At 31.8% G+C, this 24,261-nt stretch overlaps 2 protein-coding genes across 14 annotated transcripts in view; one reads left to right on the top strand and one right to left on the bottom strand.

Annotated features, from left to right (window-relative positions):
• The window catches only part of DIP2 (DISCO Interacting Protein 2), a 169,428-nt gene extending 156,035 nt beyond the window's left edge, over positions 1-13,393 (top strand). For 12 of the 13 annotated variants that reach the window (XM_064358368.1, XM_064358362.1, XM_008201023.3 and 9 more), the window contains 3 exons: positions 7,592-8,224; positions 8,278-8,574; positions 12,662-13,393. In XM_064358368.1, the coding sequence (XP_064214438.1) occupies positions 7,592-8,224; positions 8,278-8,574; positions 12,662-12,914 (1,183 nt within the window). In that variant the 3' untranslated portion in view covers positions 12,915-13,393. The remainder of the gene's footprint in view (positions 1-7,591; positions 8,225-8,277; positions 8,575-12,661) is intronic. The other variant, XR_001574647.2, reaches the window with a different exon arrangement.
• A 2,670-nt stretch (positions 13,394-16,063) lies between these two features.
• On the bottom strand, positions 16,064-23,875 carry LOC657369 (peptidoglycan recognition protein LE). The gene is made up of 3 exons (XM_963833.5): positions 23,466-23,875; positions 16,938-17,133; positions 16,064-16,879 (listed from the first exon to the last, which is right to left on the bottom strand). The coding sequence occupies exons 1-3, from the start codon at positions 23,697-23,699 to the stop codon at positions 16,335-16,337; spliced, it is 975 nt and encodes a 324-aa protein (XP_968926.1). The 5' UTR covers positions 23,700-23,875; the 3' UTR covers positions 16,064-16,334.
• Between the last annotated feature and the right edge of the window lie 386 nt (positions 23,876-24,261).

Genomic DNA, 24,261 nt, shown 5'->3' with positions numbered 1-24,261 from the left:
CTGAAAAAATCATGAAATACTTCGGTGAATCTACAAAACTACAATTAAGATTAACAACTGCTGATACATTTAAACGTAAATTATGCCAAAAGGTAGGCTTTTCAATGTCTTTGTAATAATTTTCCAATAAAGAAAGTGAACCAAACAGTCGTGTTTTCTTCGTCATCTCTAATTTGTCAACATTCGTTTCTTGCACCAAAGGTACAATAGTCATTCCGCATAGGCAATGCAACAATTGTGAAGCCTCAAAATACGTACAACGCTCAAAATATCCGAATAAACATTTTCCCGCCATTTATGGTTACTGTTTTCGACCTAGCTCAGTGGCGCCCCCAAGGGTAATTTTTCTTCCGAATAATATCAGAGATGAAATTTTTGCCCTTGAAATATATGACAGGAAAAGATTTTTGGTTATTTAGGGCAGGCAGTAATTAAAATTTATATTTTTCGCGGCGTTTCGATTTTTTATTAAATCTTCATCAGACTATAATAATGATACGTCTTTCTTGAAATTGACATGGCACAAACACTGTTTTTTATTACTTGCTGCCTTTTAATGACTTCTGTTAAGTTCTTCCATCCGTAATCTTCCGTTTAGAACAATTTTCAAATATTTCTTAACTTCTAAAATAATACATAAAATTTTTAATCATATTTTTTAGTATTGCTGACTTGTCAGACTCTGAAATAAGATGTTATGTGAAATTTACGTCTGGTATTTCAATTGAAGGTTAAACTAAAATATTCTGGTTACCAATTTATTTACTGATTTGGCGTATTTCAGTGCTTGGTTATGGTTTTATATTTAACCAAGTTTAAACTTACGCCCGGTTTTTCAGTTGACAGTTAAACCAAAGATATTTTGGTTACCAATTTATTTCCTGGTTTGACTTATTTCATTACTTGGCTATGAATTAACCAAGTTTAAAATCTTTACCGAAGGAAATGGGTCGGGATAACAACTTTTTTCAGGGTTAGTCATACTCTTCTTTTTTCTAACCTATTTTTTCCGAAATATCACACAATTTTTACTCTTTCTGAGACTCGTTTCTGCCTGCATTTTGGTGGCATTTTAATGATTTTATTCGAAAAATGTGGATGGCTGTTTAAAGGAACAATTAAAAAATCAAAAACTGGTTCCTGCTTTTCAAAGTCGACAACGCATGAGCATTTAAAATCCTAGCGCAAGGTGTTGCCAGAAATCTATGAATTTAACCCAATATCTACTAAAGTATTGAAATACGCATTCATAGTTAAAATCTTGGGAAAGATTTACCGATGAACCGATGGTTACCATAGTTACCAAAGATTTTAATCAAGCACTGAAATACCAGACGTTTGTAACATTAATTTCACTTTACTCAGTGGAAATTACAAAATTTTTGTTATCTAACTTATCCACGAGTTGTGTCTACTGAATTTTAATGTTTTTTTTTTCAAAAATTATCATTTCGAAGCATTGAATCGTCTAAATAAGTAGGTTATTTTTATTCTAAACTATAACATAAATCATTCTCTTGATACAGAATAATGTCAATTTCAAATTGAAATTTTACTTTGTTGACGTTATAACTTTTCATAGTTCTTTTGAAGTACATTCAATAAGAGTGCCTGAATGCAGTCATTTTAATATTTAGTATCAAAAAGACTACAGATGTACTACAATTACAATTTTAAATGTAGTTATGCAAAGAATTATAAGCAATTATCAGTTTTTGAGAACGCAGAGTAAACGGTTGTAAATACAATAAAAGTACATGGAACAAAGTTGTAGTGAATTAAATTTTCTATAAAAAAGTCAGTGACACCTTATTTCTGTCTTCGACGTTTTATATTTAAATTCATTTTCATTTCTTTGAACACTTTTGGTGTCTAAACAATTGAATATATGGTCTTGTGGACTTTTTTTGTAGGAAATTTAGTCCTTTATAACTTTTTTTCAAAATTTTTCCTGTATCTTTAATCGCGTTCTCGGCGTTTTAAAAACTATGAGACTGAGTGAAGTTTGAGATTTTTACAGTACCTTACCTCCTACCATTCAGAATTTAATACTCTTTCTGCCTTCACTTATTTATTCGCCTTATGATAAACAACCATTTTTCTGAACTCTTAAAACTTTGACGATAATGGTACATTTGCGCCCTTTGCCGACATTGACGGAACTATCGAGCATGAGGTAATGCGAACATTTCGTATCCTAATCTATAGTAATCCGTAGTATGACCACAACAATAACTGAATAATAATAATGCCTCTAAATGATGTTATTTTTGCTGAATGCAATTTTCATTTTAATCAAAATGTATTTGGCTTTGTCCCCATGGAACAAAAGCACTTATTTTAAATATTAATGCTTTGAAATTTTATGTGACGGGTCAGTGTCGGACTTTAATTTGCATTATTTTATTGAAATACTCCCAGTCGTATAAATTTAAAGCTTTTACGATGTCGTAAACTCTTTAATTAAATATTTATGCATTAAAATATTATGACGGCTTGTATGATTTAGAGAGCCTGGATATTCTCTCCGGTCGTTAGAGAAAGGGTTGTTTTGCTGAAAACTCGATAAGTTTGCCAGTGAACTTTTAGAGATAGTACTCGTTGTATCGTTATGATAGTCATTTTGTAAGTTTGAACTTTAAAAGTTGAGAACTTGTCTGTTTTACTTTATTCAGTTAGACGCAGTAGTTGCACTTGAATGCCGAAAGTTTTGCTTGAAATAAAAGCAAGGAATTAATTGCTACGTCGTTTACAATTAAGCGCACCTAAGGAATAACTGTCGACAATGATCGGGGAATTACATTTGCAAAATAAAATTTTGGCAACAAATCGATTTTATTATTTTCTTAAGTAAAGCAGCAGGGATAAGAGAGTGCACGATACTGTCTTTAGGTATAATTTTTTTATTTTTATTTTTTTTTGAAAGTAAAGAAAGAAAACCCTCGTACCTTTATGAAAATCGCAACTAATTCTAATGCTATGGAGAGCGTCATCGAATAATTCAATCTGTATATTTAATCGCAAGCTAATAATTGAATTGCCGCTGATTCAAACTTGTCAGCAATATAAAACAATGATAATTTAATTGAAAACTCAACACCTAACAAGTGAAAAATTTTAATTATAAGTTTGGTTTAGCTGCAAAACTTTTAAAGTCGCATGTACTTTCATAAATCACTCAAAAAATAATTTACTTATTTTTGTCCGAGAAACGTATTTTCAAAGTTTCCAATGTTTTAATTAAGTAAAAAAAATATTCATATTGAGTTTTAGCCTTTCTGAAATGAGAGAAGCATTTTTTCAAAGAAAGAAAAAACTTCTCATTTTATAAAAGTGCTGAGTAAACATTCTTTTATGCAAAAACAAAGACTAATTGCGAAAGTTTACCTCAATAGGTCTTATAACAAGACTGCAACCAGTTGCTTTATATCTCATTACGTTTGTGCTAAACTAAATAATTCATTTCACTTGCAACTTTGTTGAAGTTTTCTCATCTGTTTAATGAACGAGGGGGGCTAAGTAAGACTGTAAAATTAAGGCTGTAACGTTTATTAAGGGAATTTTATTTACCACCAGGAGAAAAACTTCCACAGTAATTAAATTAAACGTCATCAACATTCACAGAAAATTGGAGTTTCTGATACAATGTTTCAACAAATTGAAATAAATGAAGTCTGCGGTTAAATACGCATCACCTATAAAAATTTGCGTCTCATGATCATATTTTAGATACGTTTTAGAAATGTTAAGAGCACATGCAATATGATAAACTATTAAACTTTTGTAAAAATCGGACGTTTACATACTAACTACACTTGAAAGTAGGAATATTTGTCATAAAATGTAAAAAAGCCTCTTTTTTATACAGACTGTTTATAAAAGAGTGTAGGATCTCAGATGATTCTGGAATTTGAATTTGTCACTTTTAATTCTTTTATTTCTATGAAATTTCTGAAAGATACCAATTTTTATCTACTCAGGGAACCGATATAACCAAATTTTTCATGTATTAACATTGTTCGTTTTTTCTGGAAAGAAGCGGCAAACTTTTAATGCCTACTACGATCCTAGATTCATTTATAGCCAGATTGTATAACTATACAACGCAGTCTAAAATTAGTGCAGTTACTTCAGACGTACCCTGTAAACAATATCAGACGTAGAAAGATATTTACTCTACCCTAATTTTTACCCTTGTTTTAGGATAGTGAGAAGACAATTTATCATCACACTTAGTTAATAAAATTTTATTTAGTGTAAAGTGTCTCCAAACTTTAGGCTGTTGTAGGAATCGAAAAATACAAACTTACAGAAGTAATTTTTATTTTCTACATTAAATGAAACAAGTTTATATTTAGCTATTTTGGGAACTCTGACAATAATTCAACAGAAAATAGCCAATTGTAAAAAAAACATTAAAGTCAAAGGAAGATATTTACATAAGTTTTTTTTTAAATAATAATAGCGATTATTTTCTTTTAATAAGCCAATCGATCAAATTGTGCCTAAAAGTCTAAATTTGGGACTTATTTTTTGTGTCTATTCATAAAATCTCAGAAAAACGAGCGGGTTTTAATTTAAAAAAAAGCATGTTTTCGCATATTACGTTGTGTAAACATTTTTTATATGTTAATATTAATGCATACTGGGTGTTTCTCATAATTATTTATAAGAGGCTTGCACAATAGTACGGACTGTTTATAGGTGGTTCTGGAGTTTGAATATGCTTCATTTAATTATTTTATTTCTATGAAATTTCTTATCTACTCAGGCAATCAGTAAAACCAAATTTTGCATATACTAACAATGGTCATTTTTTCTGTAAAGAAGCAGCAAAATTTCAATACCTACTACGATCCTACATTCATTTATAGACAGATAGTTTCATATTCCAATAAATACTCGATTTGAAATTTTTAAAAATGATTGTCTTCTGACCTTCTCCCTTTTGTAAACCCTTTCGAAAAATTGCAATTGCAAATTAGAAGACTTACATATTAATAATTAAAAAAAAAAGTATTCATGAATGAGAAAGTCTTTTAAAATGCAAGCAATATTTAATTCAGAAAAAAATCCGGAAAACTCTGAACATTATTATCAAATCGGTTAAGTCAAAGTTGACAATGTAATCGTGGATGACTTGTGGCCGGTTATTTTATTGGAACATTACAACATTCAGCGCGGAAGATTCTCTCCGTTGCAGCAGTGACTAGTTCAAAAAATTCTGGCATGGGTTTCCAAAATTATTTCATTAAATGTGATTTTTGTGTAAAGTGGGTAACAAAACCGAATATCCACAATACTGTATTTTATTTCAAATTTACAACACGGCGACACCGTTTGATGGAAAACAAAATGTTTTTTGGCATTATTAAAATAATAGTTGCTGTTACTTAAAAGTGGATTTCAGACAAAACTTTCAAATATAAATATGTAAAATAAAACACAGTGTTGAGGATATTTGGTTTTGTCACCCACTATATACAGGATGTTTCATACAACTTTACGAGTCCCGCGCCTAATGTACCAGTGGTGAACATAAAAATCGATAAATCCTGAATTTTCTTATTAAAGAATCTTATTGAATCAATTTTTCAAAAACTGTCAGAAATCTATTGGTAGCCTCTGGAGCTCTTTGATCCTAAAGAGGTGCTAGAACAACTGTATTATTTATATAACCTTTGTAAATGTAGAGAACATTAAAGAACTGAGTTTATCTTAATGCTTTTGACAACATGTCATTAGTATGTCACAATTTTTAAACTCTATTCGTAGAAAGCTAAATTTACCCGATTGAAATTTGTGAATTTTTGGATTAAACAACTGTCATGCTTGTACCAGTTTTTTGACCACCGTTGGTACGCACCGAAAATACTGTCTGTTGCCAACACTGGACTTAAATTTTTAAGGATACCAATGCAGTACGCTTCCAGTTAACAACAATTTAACATTCTTGTGGGGTTGTACGTCAAATAATTGTCAAGAAATATCGAATTCGCTTGCAATGTTGCAAATTACAAGCACAAATACTTTCAAATCTGTTGCCAACAGACTCAGTATTTCTCGATCAGTCTGTATATAGGGCGCCCATTTTATCTGTTCCCGCCTTGAATTTTGAAAACAGGCAACCCATTATACAGTTCAAAATAGACTTAGATTTTTAAAATTTTGGTTTTAAGAATTAATGTCTAGTCAACAGTGACCAACAGTGACCAACTACTGTCATCATAACGTTGACTTTGGTTGACTTGTTGTCGTTTAAAAATGTATTCGAATTCCGTAAAAAGCGACATGATAAGGTCTTTGAGAGCATTTAGTTGAAACTATGAACCAGCAGTTTGACTATACGCGAAACAATACCCAGAGAGACAGACTACTTGTACAAATCATGTCAAAATTAATTTACGTGAAACAGGAGACTTTAAGAAAAAAAATCCTCATATCAACCAGAGACAAATCTAAAGGCAACTAGAACTGAGAAAAAAGGTCCGTTTTTAACATTTTAGAGGCTATCAGATTTCACCCCTATCACGTCACAATTGTTCATAATTGTTCATTATTCTTTTGAAACAAATTTTCCCCGCCGTTTGCAATTTTGTGCATTTATATGGTATCAGCTACACAATGATAAAAAGAAAACATTATTTAGTGTTGTTTTTACTGATGAAGAAGGGCAAGAGACACAGGTCGAACACTTATTACAGACCACAGTTGTTTTGTTATTGCAGATCCTTATTGCGTATTTTCATTAAATTAATCCTTAATACTTAATACTTAATACACTTATGTTGTTACACCTACCCACTTTGTTGCTAAATTAAAAAGAATGGAACTTAAAACGAAGTTAACTGTGAAATGTTTATTGTGTTGTCTACGCAAAAATTTTCAGGCGGGAACAGATAAAATGGGCGCCCTGTACAAAAATCACAAAACAGTAGATAGAAAAAACACACATTTAATTATTCTATTTTTGGAAACCCATGACAGTAGTTGTCAAACTAATCACTGTTTCATTAATCGTCATAAATTGCTGTTCTCCAAAACAGTTTTTATGCAACGCAATCAATATGATTCTAGCCTATGTAACTCAATCGCTAACTAACTAAAAACATTGCATTTTTTGAAGGAGTGAACAAACTAGAGAAAACTCTAGTAGTAGGCCTCGTAAAATTACGTGGAAAACCTTGTATTTGGGATCGTATACATTAGACACATGCCTCTAAAAATAGTGTGAGCTCAATCTTTTTTCCAAAGATGGATGTGAATTATTAGCCATAAACATATAAAAAGCAGAAAAATAAGAAAAATTTTTTTCTTTGAACTGAATCTCCACAACGTTGCCTAATTTTCATTAGCAATGAAGAAAAAAAAATACTTTTTTGTGTTCCTCTAGATTATTTTACACAGATTAAGCTAAGTTTTTTATTTTTTCCAATAATTTTAGACCGCTACCCCCTAAAAAGTTTAAAATTGTTAACTGCAAACAACATCCCTAAATTCGTACCCAAAATTATATTAACATGGAAAACAATTACTATTTCAAGGTGTTACATTTTAATTTAATACTTTAATACATTTTTTTATATTTCAGGTGCTTGAGTAGCATATACTCCGGCCACCACTCCATCCTAATCCCGCCCTCTGAGGTGGAAGTAAACCCCGCCCTTTGGCTTTCCGCCGTCAGTCAATACAAAGTCCGCGATACTTTCTGTTCCTATGGCGTAATGGAACTATGCACCAAAGGCTTGGGCTCCTCAGTCAACCAATTGAAATCTCGCGGCGTAAATCTAGCCTGCGTCCGGACCTGTGTCGTCGTCGCCGAAGAGCGGCCTCGCATCAATCTCACGACCAGTTTCTCGAAATTATTCAGCGCTCTAGGCCTGAGCCCCCGGGCCGTCTCCACCTCGTTCGGCTGTCGCGTCAACGTCGCCATTTGCCTGCAAGGGGCTTCCAGTCCCGAACCCTCCACCGTCTACGTCGACCTCCGCGCTCTGCGTAACGACAGAGTGAGCTTGGTCGAAAGGGGCAGTCCGCACAGTCTCTGCCTAATGGAAAGCGGGAAGTTGCTGCCGGGGGTTAAAGTGATTATCGCAAATCCGGAAAGCAAAGGTCAGTGCGGGGATTCCCATCTGGGCGAGATTTGGGTTCAGAGCGGGCATAGTGCCAGTGGATATTTCACAATTTATGGAGACGAGAGCGAGTATGGCGACCATTTCAATGCGAGGTTTGTGCACAATGATGTGATTTGAGCGAAAATGGCAATTGGTGTTTTTACAGGTTGGTTACGGGAAATACCGGGGAGGTGTACGCCAGGACGGGCTACTTAGGCTTTTTGCGACGTACTGAAGGCACCCAAGCCACTTGTCCTAGTGAGGAAACAATTTTGGGCAGGGAGAGTGATACAGAGTCGCTCGGGTCATCACAACACCTAGTCACATCCGATTCTCCGGAATTGCACGATGCTGTTTTTGTCGTGGGGGCGTTAGATGAAACAATTATGCTCAGAGGGATGAGGTATCATCCGATCGATATAGAGAATAGTGTGCTCAGATGTCACAAGAAAATTTCCGAATGGTAAGAATTTTACAAACATTTTCTACTTGCGATTCACATTGTGGTGCAAATGACTAACCTGTTACCATGACAAAAGTTAATGCTAAGAGTACGTTATTTGCACCACAATGGTATTTATGAAAGTGAACCGAATATAGAACTTCTAGAAACCATTTCAGAAAGAGGTCATAAGTACAGTGATATCACAGAGTGATATATGCAGTTGTAACAGAAAGTCTCAATATTAATTTTAATCAGATTAATTCATTTCATAACATTTGAAAAGTTTAATGGGCTATTTAATTTGCCTCAACTATTTGGACCTATTGTCGCCACTGTTTCTAATAAAGTCACTGTAATACAGGGTGCTCAAAAACTGGCGCACCAACTCAGTGGTACGCTGTTGAGAAGCATGTGTAGATCACGGAAAAAATCTTAAAAAACTCCCTAAGGTCATATTTTAAAAAATATGAAGCTACAAATTTGTTTTGTAAACTTCTTCAGTTTTCATTATTTTTTAATGGTTTTATGTTTCACACTAAGTAATCGTTCCCTAACACAACAATGAATAATTATTTTTAAATTTCCTATCAGACCTTGGCAGATTTTTTAATAAAAAAAATAAAATTCATCAAAAAAATTACAATTAGTACATGTGTCAACACTGGGAATTATTTCCTAGGAAACCTTTTCAAAAATAATTTATTAACATTGTTGATCAAATTCTATTGCAATCATGACTGTTAGACAACGTTGCCACATATCATTTAATTAAAATTCGTTATTTATCAATAATTTTAATACAATGAATTTTTTTACTATTTTTACCTTTATATGTTAGCAATTCTCTACCACATTCCAATGAGTTGGTGCGCCGGTTTTTGAGCACCTGGTATACATAATGCGGCTTCATCAGAAAATATCATTTTTCACCTTCCAAATATTCAGAAAGTTGGTTAATTCCAATAAGAGGGAAGAAAGTGAGCGAGAAAAAAACATGCTTTCATGAGATAGATATTTGGAGGGTAGAAGATGAAGCCGTCAAAAAACGATTTTTGCCTACAAAGGGAATTTCACCGAAATCAAAAACAATAAGTTACAAAGTTGCGGCTGCAATTTCACTGCTTTTTTTAAATTAGGAATAAAATAGCCATCTATACCAATATTATATTATTTTAAGAGTGGTAAAGTTGTGATTGCATCGAGAGCAACCTTATCGCGCACCTAAGAAAATCGCGATTTCTAATTAAATAAAAAAATACCGCATTTTACACGCTTGATTGTACTTTCGAAAGGTATCATCTCCCCTAATTTTTTGGTAATTTTTTACTTACAGTTAAAGATAATAATTTTAAAAAAGTAGTCTTAGACCAAAAAATCAAATTCTGAATTTTATACTAAACCACGGGTATTCACTTACGAAAGCGCACTTTTACATTTTAATTTTAAAAATAATCTTTATTTATGAGTTGCTACTTGTGGCGTCGCAAATTTAGGTGACAATGTGAACTGTAATTGGGGTAAGATTGTAAAAGATTTCGTTGGGATATTTCAATGCAGGCATCAGTTTTATTGCAAGACTGTAAATAAGGGGCTTGAAAAAGGTCGGCTACTGGTAACTGATCCCTTTGTTGGCAAATTATACCATCTTCTAATAAATCACACGTTTAGTTTGCGTCTAAAAAAGACCGATTATTTAACCAACCAAGTAAAAATTTATAATTATGATACCAGGGTTCGATGGGCTAGCAAGTAAGGATTCATTTAGTCCAAAAACTCATAAAACTGCTACGACCTTATTTATTAACAAAAAAATTAATAAAAGTCGTGAATGTTTTTTTTTTTTCAACGTACAGTTGGTGTGTAAAATTTCAGAATTTTTGTTTCATTTGAAGTCGCGATTTTCTTGGGTGCGTTATAAGCTTAAAAGTTATAAATTATAAGCCACGTTAAAAAAAATAATACCCCAAAAACTGCAGCCACAAAACATTTCGATATGATACAGTCAATGTGTACGTTTGGCTAGTTTATAAACCAGCTGGATATTGTGTAAACTAGCGGGACAATTTGTAAACTAAGCTGTTTGTTGAAATTTATGACTTAAAAGATCTTAGTTGGATTTTTACTATCCTGCCCGATGGGTAGGGGTGTCATTCTTCTTGATCGGAACTGTACGATTTGATTGGATTAGCTAACAGCTAGCTGTATAAAGAAATTGGTACTCCAAAGAGAACAGTACAGCAGTTTGGACTTTACCTATAGTGAAAATATTGTTCTTAAGAGTTTTATACTAAAACACCTTACTACAATGTTGATAATAACGAAAATACAATAATTCATACAATAATTTTTGAAACCGACCCTGTTTAAAAATTTACGAGTTGACACAAAATCAAAAATCCACAGATTTGTTGCTATTCTAGGAGTACTCAGAGAGTACGCAAAACGGCAAATAGACAGGACTGAACTAAAAATTTTAGAAAAACTAAAAGTTTGTCTGTTTATGAACACATTTTGCAAAGGCCCAGTTTCTGGAAATGTATTTACAGTAAGGAAAATGACAGATCGTCCACGGTGCTAGGAGTCCGCAGAGCGGACGAGTCCATTCGTAAATTTAGGGGAACAGTGGCGTGTATTTATGCATTCGTGCCTAAATAAGAATATTTTAATTTTGTTACTGAAATAATAAAAAATCGTTTTAAAAACAAATGTTTTTGTAAAAATTGCCCTAGTAAATTTGAAACATCAGTTTCAATTGGCTTCAATTGACAGTTGTTGCTAAAGGTTCGCAACAAACCATAGTTTGTTGGTAAATTTATAGTAGAGATGACATTAGATACCTTTTTTTTGTAGTAAACTCGTTTTTACTCGTTGCTTTAAAACCATTTTTTACCACAGAAATGCTTTTTGCTACGCCACTGCTCAATCTTGACGAAGTACGCATTGGCTCGTGGTCGTTTTCAGAGTTTCCGAGCTATAACGGAGAGATAAATTTAAACCTCAGTTAAAACATAGCAACGCCAATCAGATACGCACTGCCTTAGCAACTAAATGAGAGATAAAATTTAACTGAGGTTTAATCGTACCAGAACCAGGGCCTAAAAGTTTTGTCCCAACTCTTAAGAATAATGCATAGTACCAGGATGTTGAAAGGACCGCCTCAACTTTGCAAACACTCTGTATACACCGTATCCCAAGTTTTAGGGCCGGTGCAAAAATAAATAAACTGATCGAAAAAAGTTAGGGATATTATTAAAATTTAAGGAAAATCTGCAAAACAAGAAAAATCATATGATTTGTGTTTTTCTGTGAATAAATTATATTACAGCATTGTCCAATTGTGCAATGTTTAAATATTCATATTTCAAAAAGCTTTTTCTTTAAACACTTTTCTTTATTTTTAGAGATAAAAAAAAATCTGTAATAATTGACCGTACGCCGTAATAATTATTAATAATAATATTATTATTACATTTAGGCCCGATTTCTGGTACGATTAAACTTCAGTTAAATTTCATCCATAAGACCGAAAATGAATTGAATTAAAGCAGGGTGTACCTGCGAAATTTTAGTTGCTTTGCAAAAATTGATTCCTTGCTTAAACAAAATTATTCTGAAATGGTGTTTACTTCCCAAAAAAAGTCTACATTTTGAGTGCTATTTTCGAACAGGTGAAAAAATAAATGGGGAGTGGAAATATTATTTAATTAGGGAATGCGTAACAGAATTTTCGGAGAAACTTCTGTAAAACCTTATTTAAACATTTATTTGCGAACATGGAAACGGAATTTCTGGACACTTAGTATTCTCCACTGTCTTTTTCAACACGATGTTTTGGAAAAAAAATGACGTAAAGTTACACTTTACTTTCAAAGCTGGCTCTAATTCAATACATTTCCGATCTCATAGTACGTGTATTTTCTCGTCGAATATATCATTATAATTAACAGCCACTGCTGTTGTAATTTACATCTTGAGAGTAAATCGGCATTATAAGGCTTTTAATAACTAATTTTTGAACGAACGAGATTGTCATTTCTGTTGGGTGCTGAAAAATGGTGTAAACACAAAAGTAAAACTCTGTCTGAATGTATTTGGTTTGTTCCAGCGCCGTATTCACTTGGACCAATCTATTGGTGGTCGTCGTGGAGCTGGACGGCAACGAGAGCGAGGCTCTGGACTTGGTTCCTCTCGTGACAAACACCGTACTCGAAGAACACCACTTGATCGTAGGTGTAGTAGTGGTGGTGGACCCCGGCGTGGTCCCCATCAATTCGCGCGGAGAAAAGCAGCGCATGCATTTGCGCGACGGCTTCTTAGCTGACCAACTCGACCCCATTTATGTCGCTTACAATATGTAAAACGGTGTTTAGTAGAAAAATTTACGAATGTTTTAGACATATTTACGGAAACATTCAGAGTTATTGTAAGCATATCTGCCATGAATTCGTGATTTTATAATTTAGTGTTTTAGAATTTATGTTAAGTATTATCAAGAAATATTTTGAAGAAAATTTTTACAACTTCGATTCGGCTCAAGTTTCTAACGACGTCTGAACATTTTCACAGTAGGCTTAGTGATAATGTGTAGATGTACATATTTAGCCTGCTCGGCTCTAATGTATAGTTTATTGTAATTCTAGACTGTACAGACAGGTCAGACTTTTGCTTTCACCTTGTGCAATACGTTTCTGTCAATCCATCACTGTGTTTGTGATTGTTTCGTTTTTATTTTTCTTATTGTGATTATGTTTTACTAGTTAAGTTTATGTGTACATATTCGATCCAACTATTATTTTATATTATTTTATGACACAACATTAAAAATGCGGATATAGTACTCTAGTCTCATTTTTTACATATTCGCCTAGCATTTCCCCCTTTTTATATTTATATATAGGAAATTTCAGGTTGTGTAAATTTGATTGAATAACGAGGATATTTTTAAGTCATTTTATTCCACATTTATTTTATGGGCTATTTATTTGTGTTCAGTGCTCAAACTATTAACACAATTATTATGCTTTGTTTGGCGATAGTTTGCACAAAATTCTGTGTCTACAGATCGTGACAATAGATAATTTTATGTACATATTAATGTAGTGTTGAGACTTAGTCATTGTATTTGGACGATTTTTGTTACAAAAATTATTTACGTAAATTGTGGACACAGTTGCAAATAAATAAATGTACCTTTATAAAAATTTCTTTATATCACCCAACCAACAGAGACGGATTTTCCAAACTTATCGTCCCGTCCCACCGCTCCCAACAATTAGTTATTTCAAATTCATAGAACAAGCAGTGAAATAAATCTCTAACTAAACGTATGGACTAAAAAGGGGTATGGAGAGATGAAAAATGAAAAGTCGGAAAAAAGAATGAGGAAAAGAGGAATAGAAAGCCCAGACACATTTGAAATAAGTGAAGTAACTATAGAAAATCGTCAGATTCAAAAACCCTAGAGCCCAAGATGGAGGCGATAAAAGGAATGTTTGCACAAATGCTAAAAGAAAAAAGGACCACAGTAAAAAAATAAAATCAAGAAAAACAAAGTAACAGTTACTTCTTATTGGATTTTCTTGGCGTGGAAAATAAATAAAACAAAGTTTAAAAACCCTATCACACCAAACCTTTATTTTAAACACAACGCGTTTCAACCACAAAGTGGTCATCTTCATGACATTTCACGACATTTCACACGTTCTTGAGTTATTTCGAAAGAAATAACATCCCTTTTAAAAATCATAACACTGAAAATTTCATTACAATTTTTAAGAGCAGATTCTCCAAAAAATTAAAGCATTATTATTCCGAAGTAAAAGCAAGAACAAGGCCGTATGAATAAAATTGAGTAAATGCTTTTACTTCAAAATTTGCAGGTACCTAAATACTCTAAATTGTATGTGTAAAAATATATGTATAAACACATTGGGCAAGTATTTGCCTCGAGGTTTTACTTAAAACAAAATGAATAAAAAAAAAACAAATGCTTTTTTCATTGAACATTTACTTCAAAACTGTTCATACTAATCTGTACTAGCATCACTTTTTAAAAGTAACACCTTAAACTTGAAACGATGGTGGCTGTTGTACAACTAAGGGTAAGAAAAACTTATAGGCAACCTCCTCACGAACCTTAAGGAAGAGATTTTAAGACTAGCCACGAGTTTTTTGAAAGAATGAGTGCTTTAAAGTTTTATGAAACGAGTTTTTTATAAGATATCGAAATGAATCAAATAGCACTGCAAATGGGAAGTCAAAGTGCACTTTCTAAAATTATTTTGTCCTATACACGGTGTTTCATTTTTACAGCGCAGCTTTTAACATAGTTTTTTTAAATGGCACTCCCTGTATATTTGTACAAATTGAAATTTGCATTTTTTAGGTTTTATAAATCAGTTTAGTTTTTGCAATTTTGCAACTTTAGACGTTCAGAAATTATTTAACTTTTTCTACAATTTAGTGCGTTAGCAGGCACATTATACCGCAGAGCGCTTGGTATTTTGGACATTAAGTTGGGACTTTGTCCGTACGTAAACGAATGTCCGAAATATCTTTCGGTAACAAGACCATACATTTGCATTGTAGCATCATCTTGCTGTGACACAATTATTTTGGTAAATTTTGAAGGACCATAACTTGTTTTTTTTTTAATGACGCCCTCGTGTTTAAACATTCTTGCTTGCATATAATGCATATAATATAATTTCTAAAACACTTACAGTACATACATACAATAACTATTATCCACAATCACATTATAATTTGAATTTTATCCACACTTATGAAGCATATAAAGTTATTATCCACTAGTGAAATAAAGTAACTTCTTAACTTACTGTCGCCCTCGTGGTTAAACATTCTTACGTGGGTATGCTTTCTAAAACACTTATACAATAAATAACTATTATAATGATCTAAAGTGTGTATTCTGTAATGAAATCATTAAAATTTAAAGACCGTCAAACATTGTTGCTAGAGCAATAACCAATAAAATACCTAGTTTCCGATTTTAACCAGTGTTTAATTTTAACAGTCCATTAAAAAAGTTACAGAATACGCGCTAATCTATGTTGTTGTATATAGTTTATGTTGTTGTTTTGTCATTACCTAAAAACCCAACATAAAACAAATTTGCAAAATATCAGCAAAGTTCGGAACCGTTGCAGCTTAAAACTAGTCAAATGGACTAATTTCGTTATACAACTGAACACCCCATTTGCAAGAAAAGAAAAAACGTAGAAAGAAGCTAAAACAATATCATAAAATAGAAAGTTATGGAGAGAATTTGTATATTAGAAGAGAAACTGTTGATTTTAATTTTGTTTAAATTGTATTGTGAATTCAAATATTTGTAAATAATCTCTACATCATTGGAGAAAATGGAAATTGAGACCTATAAGTCATTGTATTTGGACAATTTTTAATATATATTTTTAATAAAACTTTTTTCAATCGCAAGTATTAAGAATATACCTACCATAATATTCAGGACAAAACCATGAAATAATTTATTAAAATCAGAAACTGTTTATTTTTCGTTGTTACTACAGTTACCACAGCTAGTTACATCAATCTCTGGACATTTGATTTCAATAAAAAATGATAGAGCGAGCGTTTTTTCACATTTTGTTGCTTTAAAGCGACAAAGTGACAATTTTGAAAAAACGTCAACTTTGCGTTGCTAACTCGAAGCGCAAATATTTATTTTGTATAGCGATTGTAGAAAAAAAATATTTTGTAAATTGTGGACACAGTTTAATAAAAATTTCTTTACATCACTCAATCAACGGAGATGGGTTTTCCAAACTTATCTTGCCGTCCCACCGTTCCCAACTCTTGATTTCTTCAAACAAGCGACGGCCGGGGCTTTCGGTACTTCTGCACTGGCAGTGTCCCAAAAGGGTGTAATCTTCCGAAATGGCCCCAATCTTGACTCCATACCGAATCAACTCCTTGGCCTTACGCAACGCTACAGACGGTGGCAGGTTTTGGATATAACAGCCAATGAAGCAAATGCCGATGGACACAGAGTTGTACCCTTGCGTGTGAGCACCGACGGTTTTCCAGCCGCGTCCCTCATAAACGCTTCCTTCGGCTCCAACAAGAAAATTGTACGAAATGTCGTTCCATTTGCGGCTTTCGACGTGAAATTGTTGAATTAGACGGACAAGGAGGTTGTTATCCGTTTGTGTGTAGGCTTCTTCGCTTGCCGAATGGCAAATTATCACAAACTTCGGCGGTTTTTTGAAGAATTTGACATCGTCGGGATCCAAAGGGGGCTGCGCCAGCCAGGTTCGACGTGCCACAATGGGATAATCTTCTAAAAAATTACTCAATGAATATTTCTTATTCGATGTCAACTTTATTCTAACGTATACCGTCGTTGTTAGTGTTGGTGTTTATTACAATATTTTGATTTATTGTTGGCGTTAGGTGATTTATGTAAACAGGTCCATTTATGTGAGTAACGTCACCGATGTGGACATTTTGCGATTTGTAGATTTGAATATTGTTATACTGGTTTGGTCCTTTGCTTAGAATGTTGTCTATAGTCAAAAAGTCTTGCTGCAGTTGCTGCAAAAATAGTAGTTTATTATACAGGTAAAGAAGTTGTTCATTATCTGTGAGTGATGTTTCATAAAGGAATCACGAGCAGATAATGCCAACTTTTCTTTACGTGTATAATACAACGTTTTCTCTTATAGGTACATTAAGAAATTTTTGTAAAAATTTTTTCACCGATATAATAAAAAAATCACCAACTAGCCACATTATTCTATTAGTAAGATAAAAAAAATAACTAAATCAGATGATGCGCCATAGTAACCACTTATAGAATAAATAAACCTTTACTCGTATCTATGGAATAAGCAACAACATTTTTAATACCTGTAAGAGAAAGAGCATTTATTAATTAATCCACCATGGAGGATCTCAGTCATTATAAGAGAAACGATGTCGGTTAAATTCAGGCAAATTTTGAAATTTTGAATTAAAAAAAACGGAAATTTGTAATTTTCGTTTTTATTTTTTCAAGCGAAAACCAAAAGAACTAGACCTTTTTTAGGTAGGACATTCTTCAGGCACTTTTTTATAAGGAATCTAAATCTGTCTTCGTATTTGCCAAGGCGTTCTTGATGTCAGAGTTACTACACCAAACTTTGTTTTTTCTTACGAAAACCATATTCGTTTTATGTATTTTTGAAAAGAGTTTTTATTCCTGATTTCAACGATGTATCACGTGATATAATCGAATCTTACATGCTGATCAAAACAGAGAAAAAAGCATTTTTCCGAAGATTGCTTTGGAAAAAACGTCAAGAATTTTATTTTTAAACAAACTAGAATTTGGAGGTTTAACTAAATTTAGGTCTGAAATGTTCACATTTCCTCCAAGCTTACGTAATAAAAAGCTAAGGGACATGATAAGCTAGAAGTTTATTGTTTGCAAAACAAGATAAGACAAAGCTATAAAACTCCTGCTCGCATATTTAAAAGAACTGCCAAAATTCAGTTAGTTAAACGAAATTTTTGGAGTTTTTTTGCAAAGTGTGCTTTTTTCTTCATTTTAATCAGCATGTAGAATTTGATCATAACATGTGATAGATATATCGTTGTAATCGGAAACCAAAAGACTTTTCAAAAATACAAGTATCAAGTATGACGTCCATAACCAAAGTTAAGTGTTATAACTCTGACAATAACGCCTTGGAAAAGGCGATGACAGATTTATTTTGATTTCTTATAAAAAAGTGCTTGAAGAATGTCCTACTTAAAAACGTCTAGTTATTATTGTTTTCGCTTAAAAAATTAAAAAGGAAATTAAAAAATTTTGGATTTTTCTCACTAATTCAAAAACTAAAATGAGACAACAAATTTTCTTTCAGATAAGTGCTCAGCATAAAATTGCGCAACTTTGACCTAACTTAACCAACCTTGTATCTCTTATAACGGTTATAACAACTGAGACCTCCATGATGGAGCTCAAAAAACGGACACCTGATATAATACAGGTGGAATTTTTAACATAAAGTTCATAATATAGGCGATTTTTGTGAAAATTCACGAAACAGGTCAATTTTTATTTTTTCAGGGACCCACCAAAGGTCGAATTGGTTCCCGTTAATCTTTATAAGTATAATTCTGTAAAAGGTGTTGGTCGAATTGGTTCCGGGGTGAAATTCTCTTTGGTAGTGGTAAATACATGCAACTAAGTTAATAATAATAATAATTATTATTGTCCATCAGACTTACATACAATTACAGGACAAATTGATGTCAACCCTCGTATTAACTAAAAACTAGAAACCTAGGGTGAAAAATGAAAATAGTTTTCAAAACAACTAATAATATATTTCTTGGTATCACAATTAATTGAAATACATTGAAATAGAGTAAATAATATTTGGATAATCCGAACCCCTTACAATCCGATCTATCACTTATTTATTTTAACTCTTGATCATTTTGAAGAAAGAAGCTGATGAAAGAGTAGCTGTTTGAAGTTCGTCAACAAAAAATAAATTAGTATTTCAAAAACTAAGCACAATCTACTAACAACAATTTAGCATAAAAATATCAGTGTTAAAAGCTACATTAATGCTACATCCAAAGATTCAAAAAATATAGGTTGTTCTATTAATAAAAAAACATAAGTTAAAACTTAAAAATATTTTTTTGTAATTTGCCGTCATTTTGGTGCTTTAATAGGCATATTAAAGCACGCAATATCATCAAGTGCGATGTCATAATAGTCATTATTTGAAGGAACATTTCTTAAAAATTTTTAGGTTGGCAGAAAGCGAATTCGCGACCGTAGTTTTACCAATTTCACAAATTTCGGGGGACGTTTATGCAAGACTACGTTCATTATCATCCATACTCTTGTTTTTTGACCCAATTTGGATAAAACAAAAATTTTAAATCAATTTTTTACTTTCAAAATTGAGACATTATCAACCGTCACAAAAATAACTAAATCGATTAATATCGCAATTTTTGTTTAAAAACGACAAAAAGGGGGCAAATTACAAAAAATAATTTAAAAAACTCGTTTCAACTCGTTTGATAGGACTTCAAAGCACTCATTCAAATTAAATTCGTGCTTCAAGGTGGGTCTTATGAAACTTGTTTTTTAATACACTATTAAGTGAGAGGGGAATAGTAAAAAAAATAATTTTCTTACATTTACAACATTAGACTTTTTCAAATCGCTGAGACACTCAGCATATATCTGCACGGTTAATTGGTTATGTAAGGTGTCTCTACAAGGTGTATCAGAAATACGTGTTTTAATTTTAACAGATAACAGAACTCAACAAATAAAACATTTTTTCTATTTTTAATTATTCAATAAAAAATTCGCAAATTTACTTAAAATTTGGAAAAAGATAACATACTGAAACGTGTACCCACCTATGGGTACAAAAACAAAAAATAAAACCATTTTCGTTGTGATAGAAACGGATAATTTAAAACAACAATAAAAATTGTTGCTATGAATACAAACTAATTATTAAACAATGACCAGCTTGTTTGCACAAAAGAATGGAGAAAAACAGTGAAAAGTATAAACAACAATTTTGCAAAAAGTTATATTGAAAAGTTGTTGTGTTTAATGAGTTTTATTACGTGGTAAAATTAACACACGTATTTCTGATACATTCTGTATATACCGAATGTGTTCGGATTATTGACATGTTGTTGCCAGCGCCACTCGTTTTTGAAATTGAATTCGTGCTTCTTGAATTTGTCTTGTGAACTGGTCTTAAGAAATTTGTTTTTTAATATACTATAAACTATAACAGTCAATTACACCATGAGTCAAATTATACTAGAATGTTGAAATAAAAACAGGGGGTGCGTATCTTCCTTCATATCTATAAATTTTGTATAAATTTATTTGAATATTTCAATATTAATGGTTAGTACAGTTATTAAAATAAAGCGGCAATTGTTAACATCTCATAACAGTCGTAACATCAGTTGTTGAGGATAAATTTCAAGGTGTACCTATAGGTGCAATTTATATGTACAAAGTTACGTGTAATTTGTTTTTATGTGTTGAAAGACAATTAATATTTTTGTACTCGTGTAATGATGAATGAGTAAAATAGTTGCAAATAATTGACATGTTTCAAGTTGTACCACGTGATCATTTGAATTCATAATTAATTAGAGTAGGCGGTTTTTTCCTTTGTGATTGATAAAATGATAAAATATAATCCAATTTAATTATTGTAGTATTGAGGACTTTTCGGTTAATAGAATTATATTTTATTTTACAGTTAAAACCAAGAATGTATTTTTTCTAATAATTATTTTATTAATAATTATAATGAAACTATATCTATAATTTTACTAATAAATGAAAAAGTTTACTAATAGAAGTTTAGAAAAAATTGTAAACACTCTTTAGTAATTCAGATCGATAAAACTTAACTAATAAGTCTGTACATTTTGACGTTTTTCACTATCGTGGTTACAATATTCTTATTTGTTGCAACAATTAAATTTTATTTTAACAAAGAAATTATTCCAGTGACGCTCAAACTCTGTACCAATACTTCGGAGTTAAATAATTTTCTTAGAACTAATAATTCCCTGAGTTTTTTTTCGCAATTACCCTGTTTCTACACTCTTTTAGTACGAGGTAAAGGTTCGACTCCTCTACCGTAAACACCCAGTATACCAACTAATAAGTAATAGTCCATCGACATCTTTATCACAAAAATTTAAAATTATTTAGGATGGATTTCACATCATCAGATAAATACTGTATAAGTTATTCGTGGTAATTGTTCGATTGAGCACAAATTGAGAGTTTCTGTATAAGAAGAGAACTCTGTGTTAAGCTAAATCTCAGCGACAAATTTTGAGCCAAGAAAACATGCAAATGCGTTGCAATATTCTACAATGAACTGAAATGGGATATAGTTTTCTTTTTCGTATTTAAAGGCGAATTCTATTTGCACTTTTCCGTAAATGTGTGTTTACAGATTATAAAAAATAAACTTTGGTATTACACATTACAGGTAAATAAAAGTCATAAATTTCAATGGTGGTTTCGTTGTTTGTGTTTATTTTACGTAATAGAGCGTATACCTATGTCGTATTTCACGACAGTGCTAAAGATAAATGTTTAAGACAGTAATTAAAAAATGCATTAAGAAAGTGTTTGGCTAAAAATAGTATAAGCTTTTCGTATCTTTTGTTTATGATAAAATTAAAAATAAATGTTTCCAGTTACAAACTGCAGATTATGTATTTGTTTAGATAGCATTCGTATAGATTTCAGTTTCGCAAGTTTGTTGTAATCAAAATTCCCATTTGTACCTACTTAGGTTTTTTGCAATACTTTATTTATTGCGTAAAATTAATTTAATAGCTACGAAATAAAATCGAAAATAAAATAAATAAACCTGCCGTAAAACAGCAAAACGAGTTGAAACCACACAAAACTAGCAATTAGCAAACAATAATTTACAATAAAATAAAAAGCCATGAAGGGTAGCGTTTTAGTTCCGTCTAGATTCTAGAATCTGTAATCCGTAAAAATAAAACGGATACTGTTGTAGTGTTTCAGTTTTGTATATTATTGCTACTTTATGTGATTAATTCGAGGTTTATTCATTGAAGTGACACTTTTACCTTCGCAATGAAGACACATAAATTGTCGCTTAAATATGTGACGTTTGAAAAATTTAATCTACCAAAATATTATTCATTGTTGAATTAGGCATACTTAGGCATACAAAAACGCAGTATCTGCTTTTTATTTAATTTTTCACTAGACCCAAAAATAACTTAATTAATTACTTAATTACTTAACCAGCCTCTTTGAATGACTTACTTTTTACCCAAATTGTTTAACTTAAAAGTATCGTTTTCTACAGGCAGTTTAAGACATGAACATTAAAGTATCTAAAACTCTATACGTGAAAAATGTATACTGCCATATACTGTGTTTTTCATTGGTTCAATTTTTACAAATACTTCTCAATACTACTAATTAAATACTAAATGCTACTAATTAAAGTTAAGTAAATACAATTTCAAGCAGTTTTCAGTACAACTACAACAGCAATTAATTAATAAATATTAACATTTACTAGATAAATTTATGTAATACTAATAACCCAAGACAGACATGTGGCCAATCTAACTAACAAAGTTCAATCAAAAGTGATATTATTGTATAAATGTATTCTCTGATAAATAATTAAATTATAAAATATAGCTTTTATTTTTCGATATTGTCAAAATTTACGTTTTTTCTCCTGTGTAAGTAAGTTTTAACAACATTTTGTTTGGCATTTTTTAATACAAACCGTCAGATTATTTTTAACAGACTTAAAGCAATTTTAAGCCTTGTTGAGTCTAATTCGAAGAATAAAATGTTGTATTCAACTCGTTTTCAGTATATTTATTTCACCTCGTGGATGATAAACCACTCGTTTTCACTTGTGGTTTAATATTCTACTCGCGAAATAAAGCGTCCGATTTACACGCAAACCGTTAAGTAAATAACTATTTTACACCTATATGAGTATGAGTTATTGTTACTTACACAAATAGAGTATAAGCGACCGACTCTAAGATAATTTGTAGATACTGTGTTTTACTTTGCCAAGGAATATTCTTTTGCAGTTACTGTTTATGAAAAAAACAATTTTGTGTATTAGTTTAGACAAAAAATTATTAATCAGTATTTTTTTAATTGTTGGTTACTGTGCTTTTTTTAATTTTGGGAATTTGGGAATGATGTCTGAAATCAATTAATTAAACTAATTTAACTAATCAAAGAACACTTACATAATTAAATGGTTGCTCGGATTAAAGACAGCGCGAATTACCGAGATTTGACTGTAGGTAGTACTTCTTAAAACATAATTATTTATACTTACGTTATTGGTAGCTATCATTTTGTTGGTAAAACAAACATTTTCGCTCTTGATGTTTAACACATTTCCTTCATTGTTTTCCTCCAATGTTGATAAATAATCGCTAGATGAATCACTTAAGTTACACTTTTCTAAAATTTCACCACATTTATTAAAAGATGAGTCGTTGAAATTTTCGTCTTTCATGTAGTTTTGGCAAACTTTATTTTTCTTCTCGTCCTCGCTTTGCGTAGCCATGATTATTATTCACTCAGTTTTTAATTTATTTGATTTTAACAAATCGACTCCTTTTCACACATCAGGACATCACCGATTACTACCAATGTTTATTGTTTTGTAAACCGTATAAGATTGTAAGTATGTGACCATAAAATAAACAATGTGTAGCAGGTCGTACTTAGCGCGACTGCGCGAGTTAATTTTGCATCATTGCATTCAAGTGGGAATGCCGATTTTTGATAGAAGCGCACAGAATAACAGGTTTTACAGAAACGCATCTGTCCTTGTCCGGATAGAGCGAAAGTGTCACTAGCACATCTATTGTTGCCAGCGCGTACTAAGCGTTATCGGCGGGCGATTTGAATTGCCCGTAGTTACTTTTCTTTTAAAGTTTGATTGCATTTTTCGTATTGTTTGTCAATATTCACAACAATAGTTGCTAATAACACTTTCTGATGTTAGACAACTATTGTTGCTGAATATTTACAAAGAATACGAAAAATAAAATATGAGAATAAATAAAGACAATAAACTTGTAATAAAAATTTATTATCACTAGTCAATATACACGATACGATAA

The sequence above is a fragment of the Tribolium castaneum genome, chromosome 1, assembly GCF_031307605.1.
Source record: "Tribolium castaneum strain GA2 chromosome 1, icTriCast1.1, whole genome shotgun sequence".
NCBI classification, from domain to species: Eukaryota; Metazoa; Arthropoda; class Insecta; order Coleoptera; family Tenebrionidae; genus Tribolium; species Tribolium castaneum.
This window is presented reverse-complemented; position numbering and strand designations above follow the sequence as displayed.

Excerpts from the sequence above, each read along its gene's own strand:
- LOC657369 (XM_963833.5), bottom strand. The coding sequence starts at position 23,699 with ATGGCTACGCAAAGCGAGGACGAGAAGAAAAATAAAGTTTGCCAAAAC. Across the intron at positions 17,134-23,465 it reads AAATGATAGCTACCAATAAC|CAACTGCAGCAAGACTTTTT; the intron begins GTAAGTATAAAT and ends CTATTTTTGCAG. Across the intron at positions 16,880-16,937 it reads CACCAACACTAACAACGACG|AAGATTATCCCATTGTGGCA; the intron begins GTATACGTTAGA and ends GTAATTTTTTAG.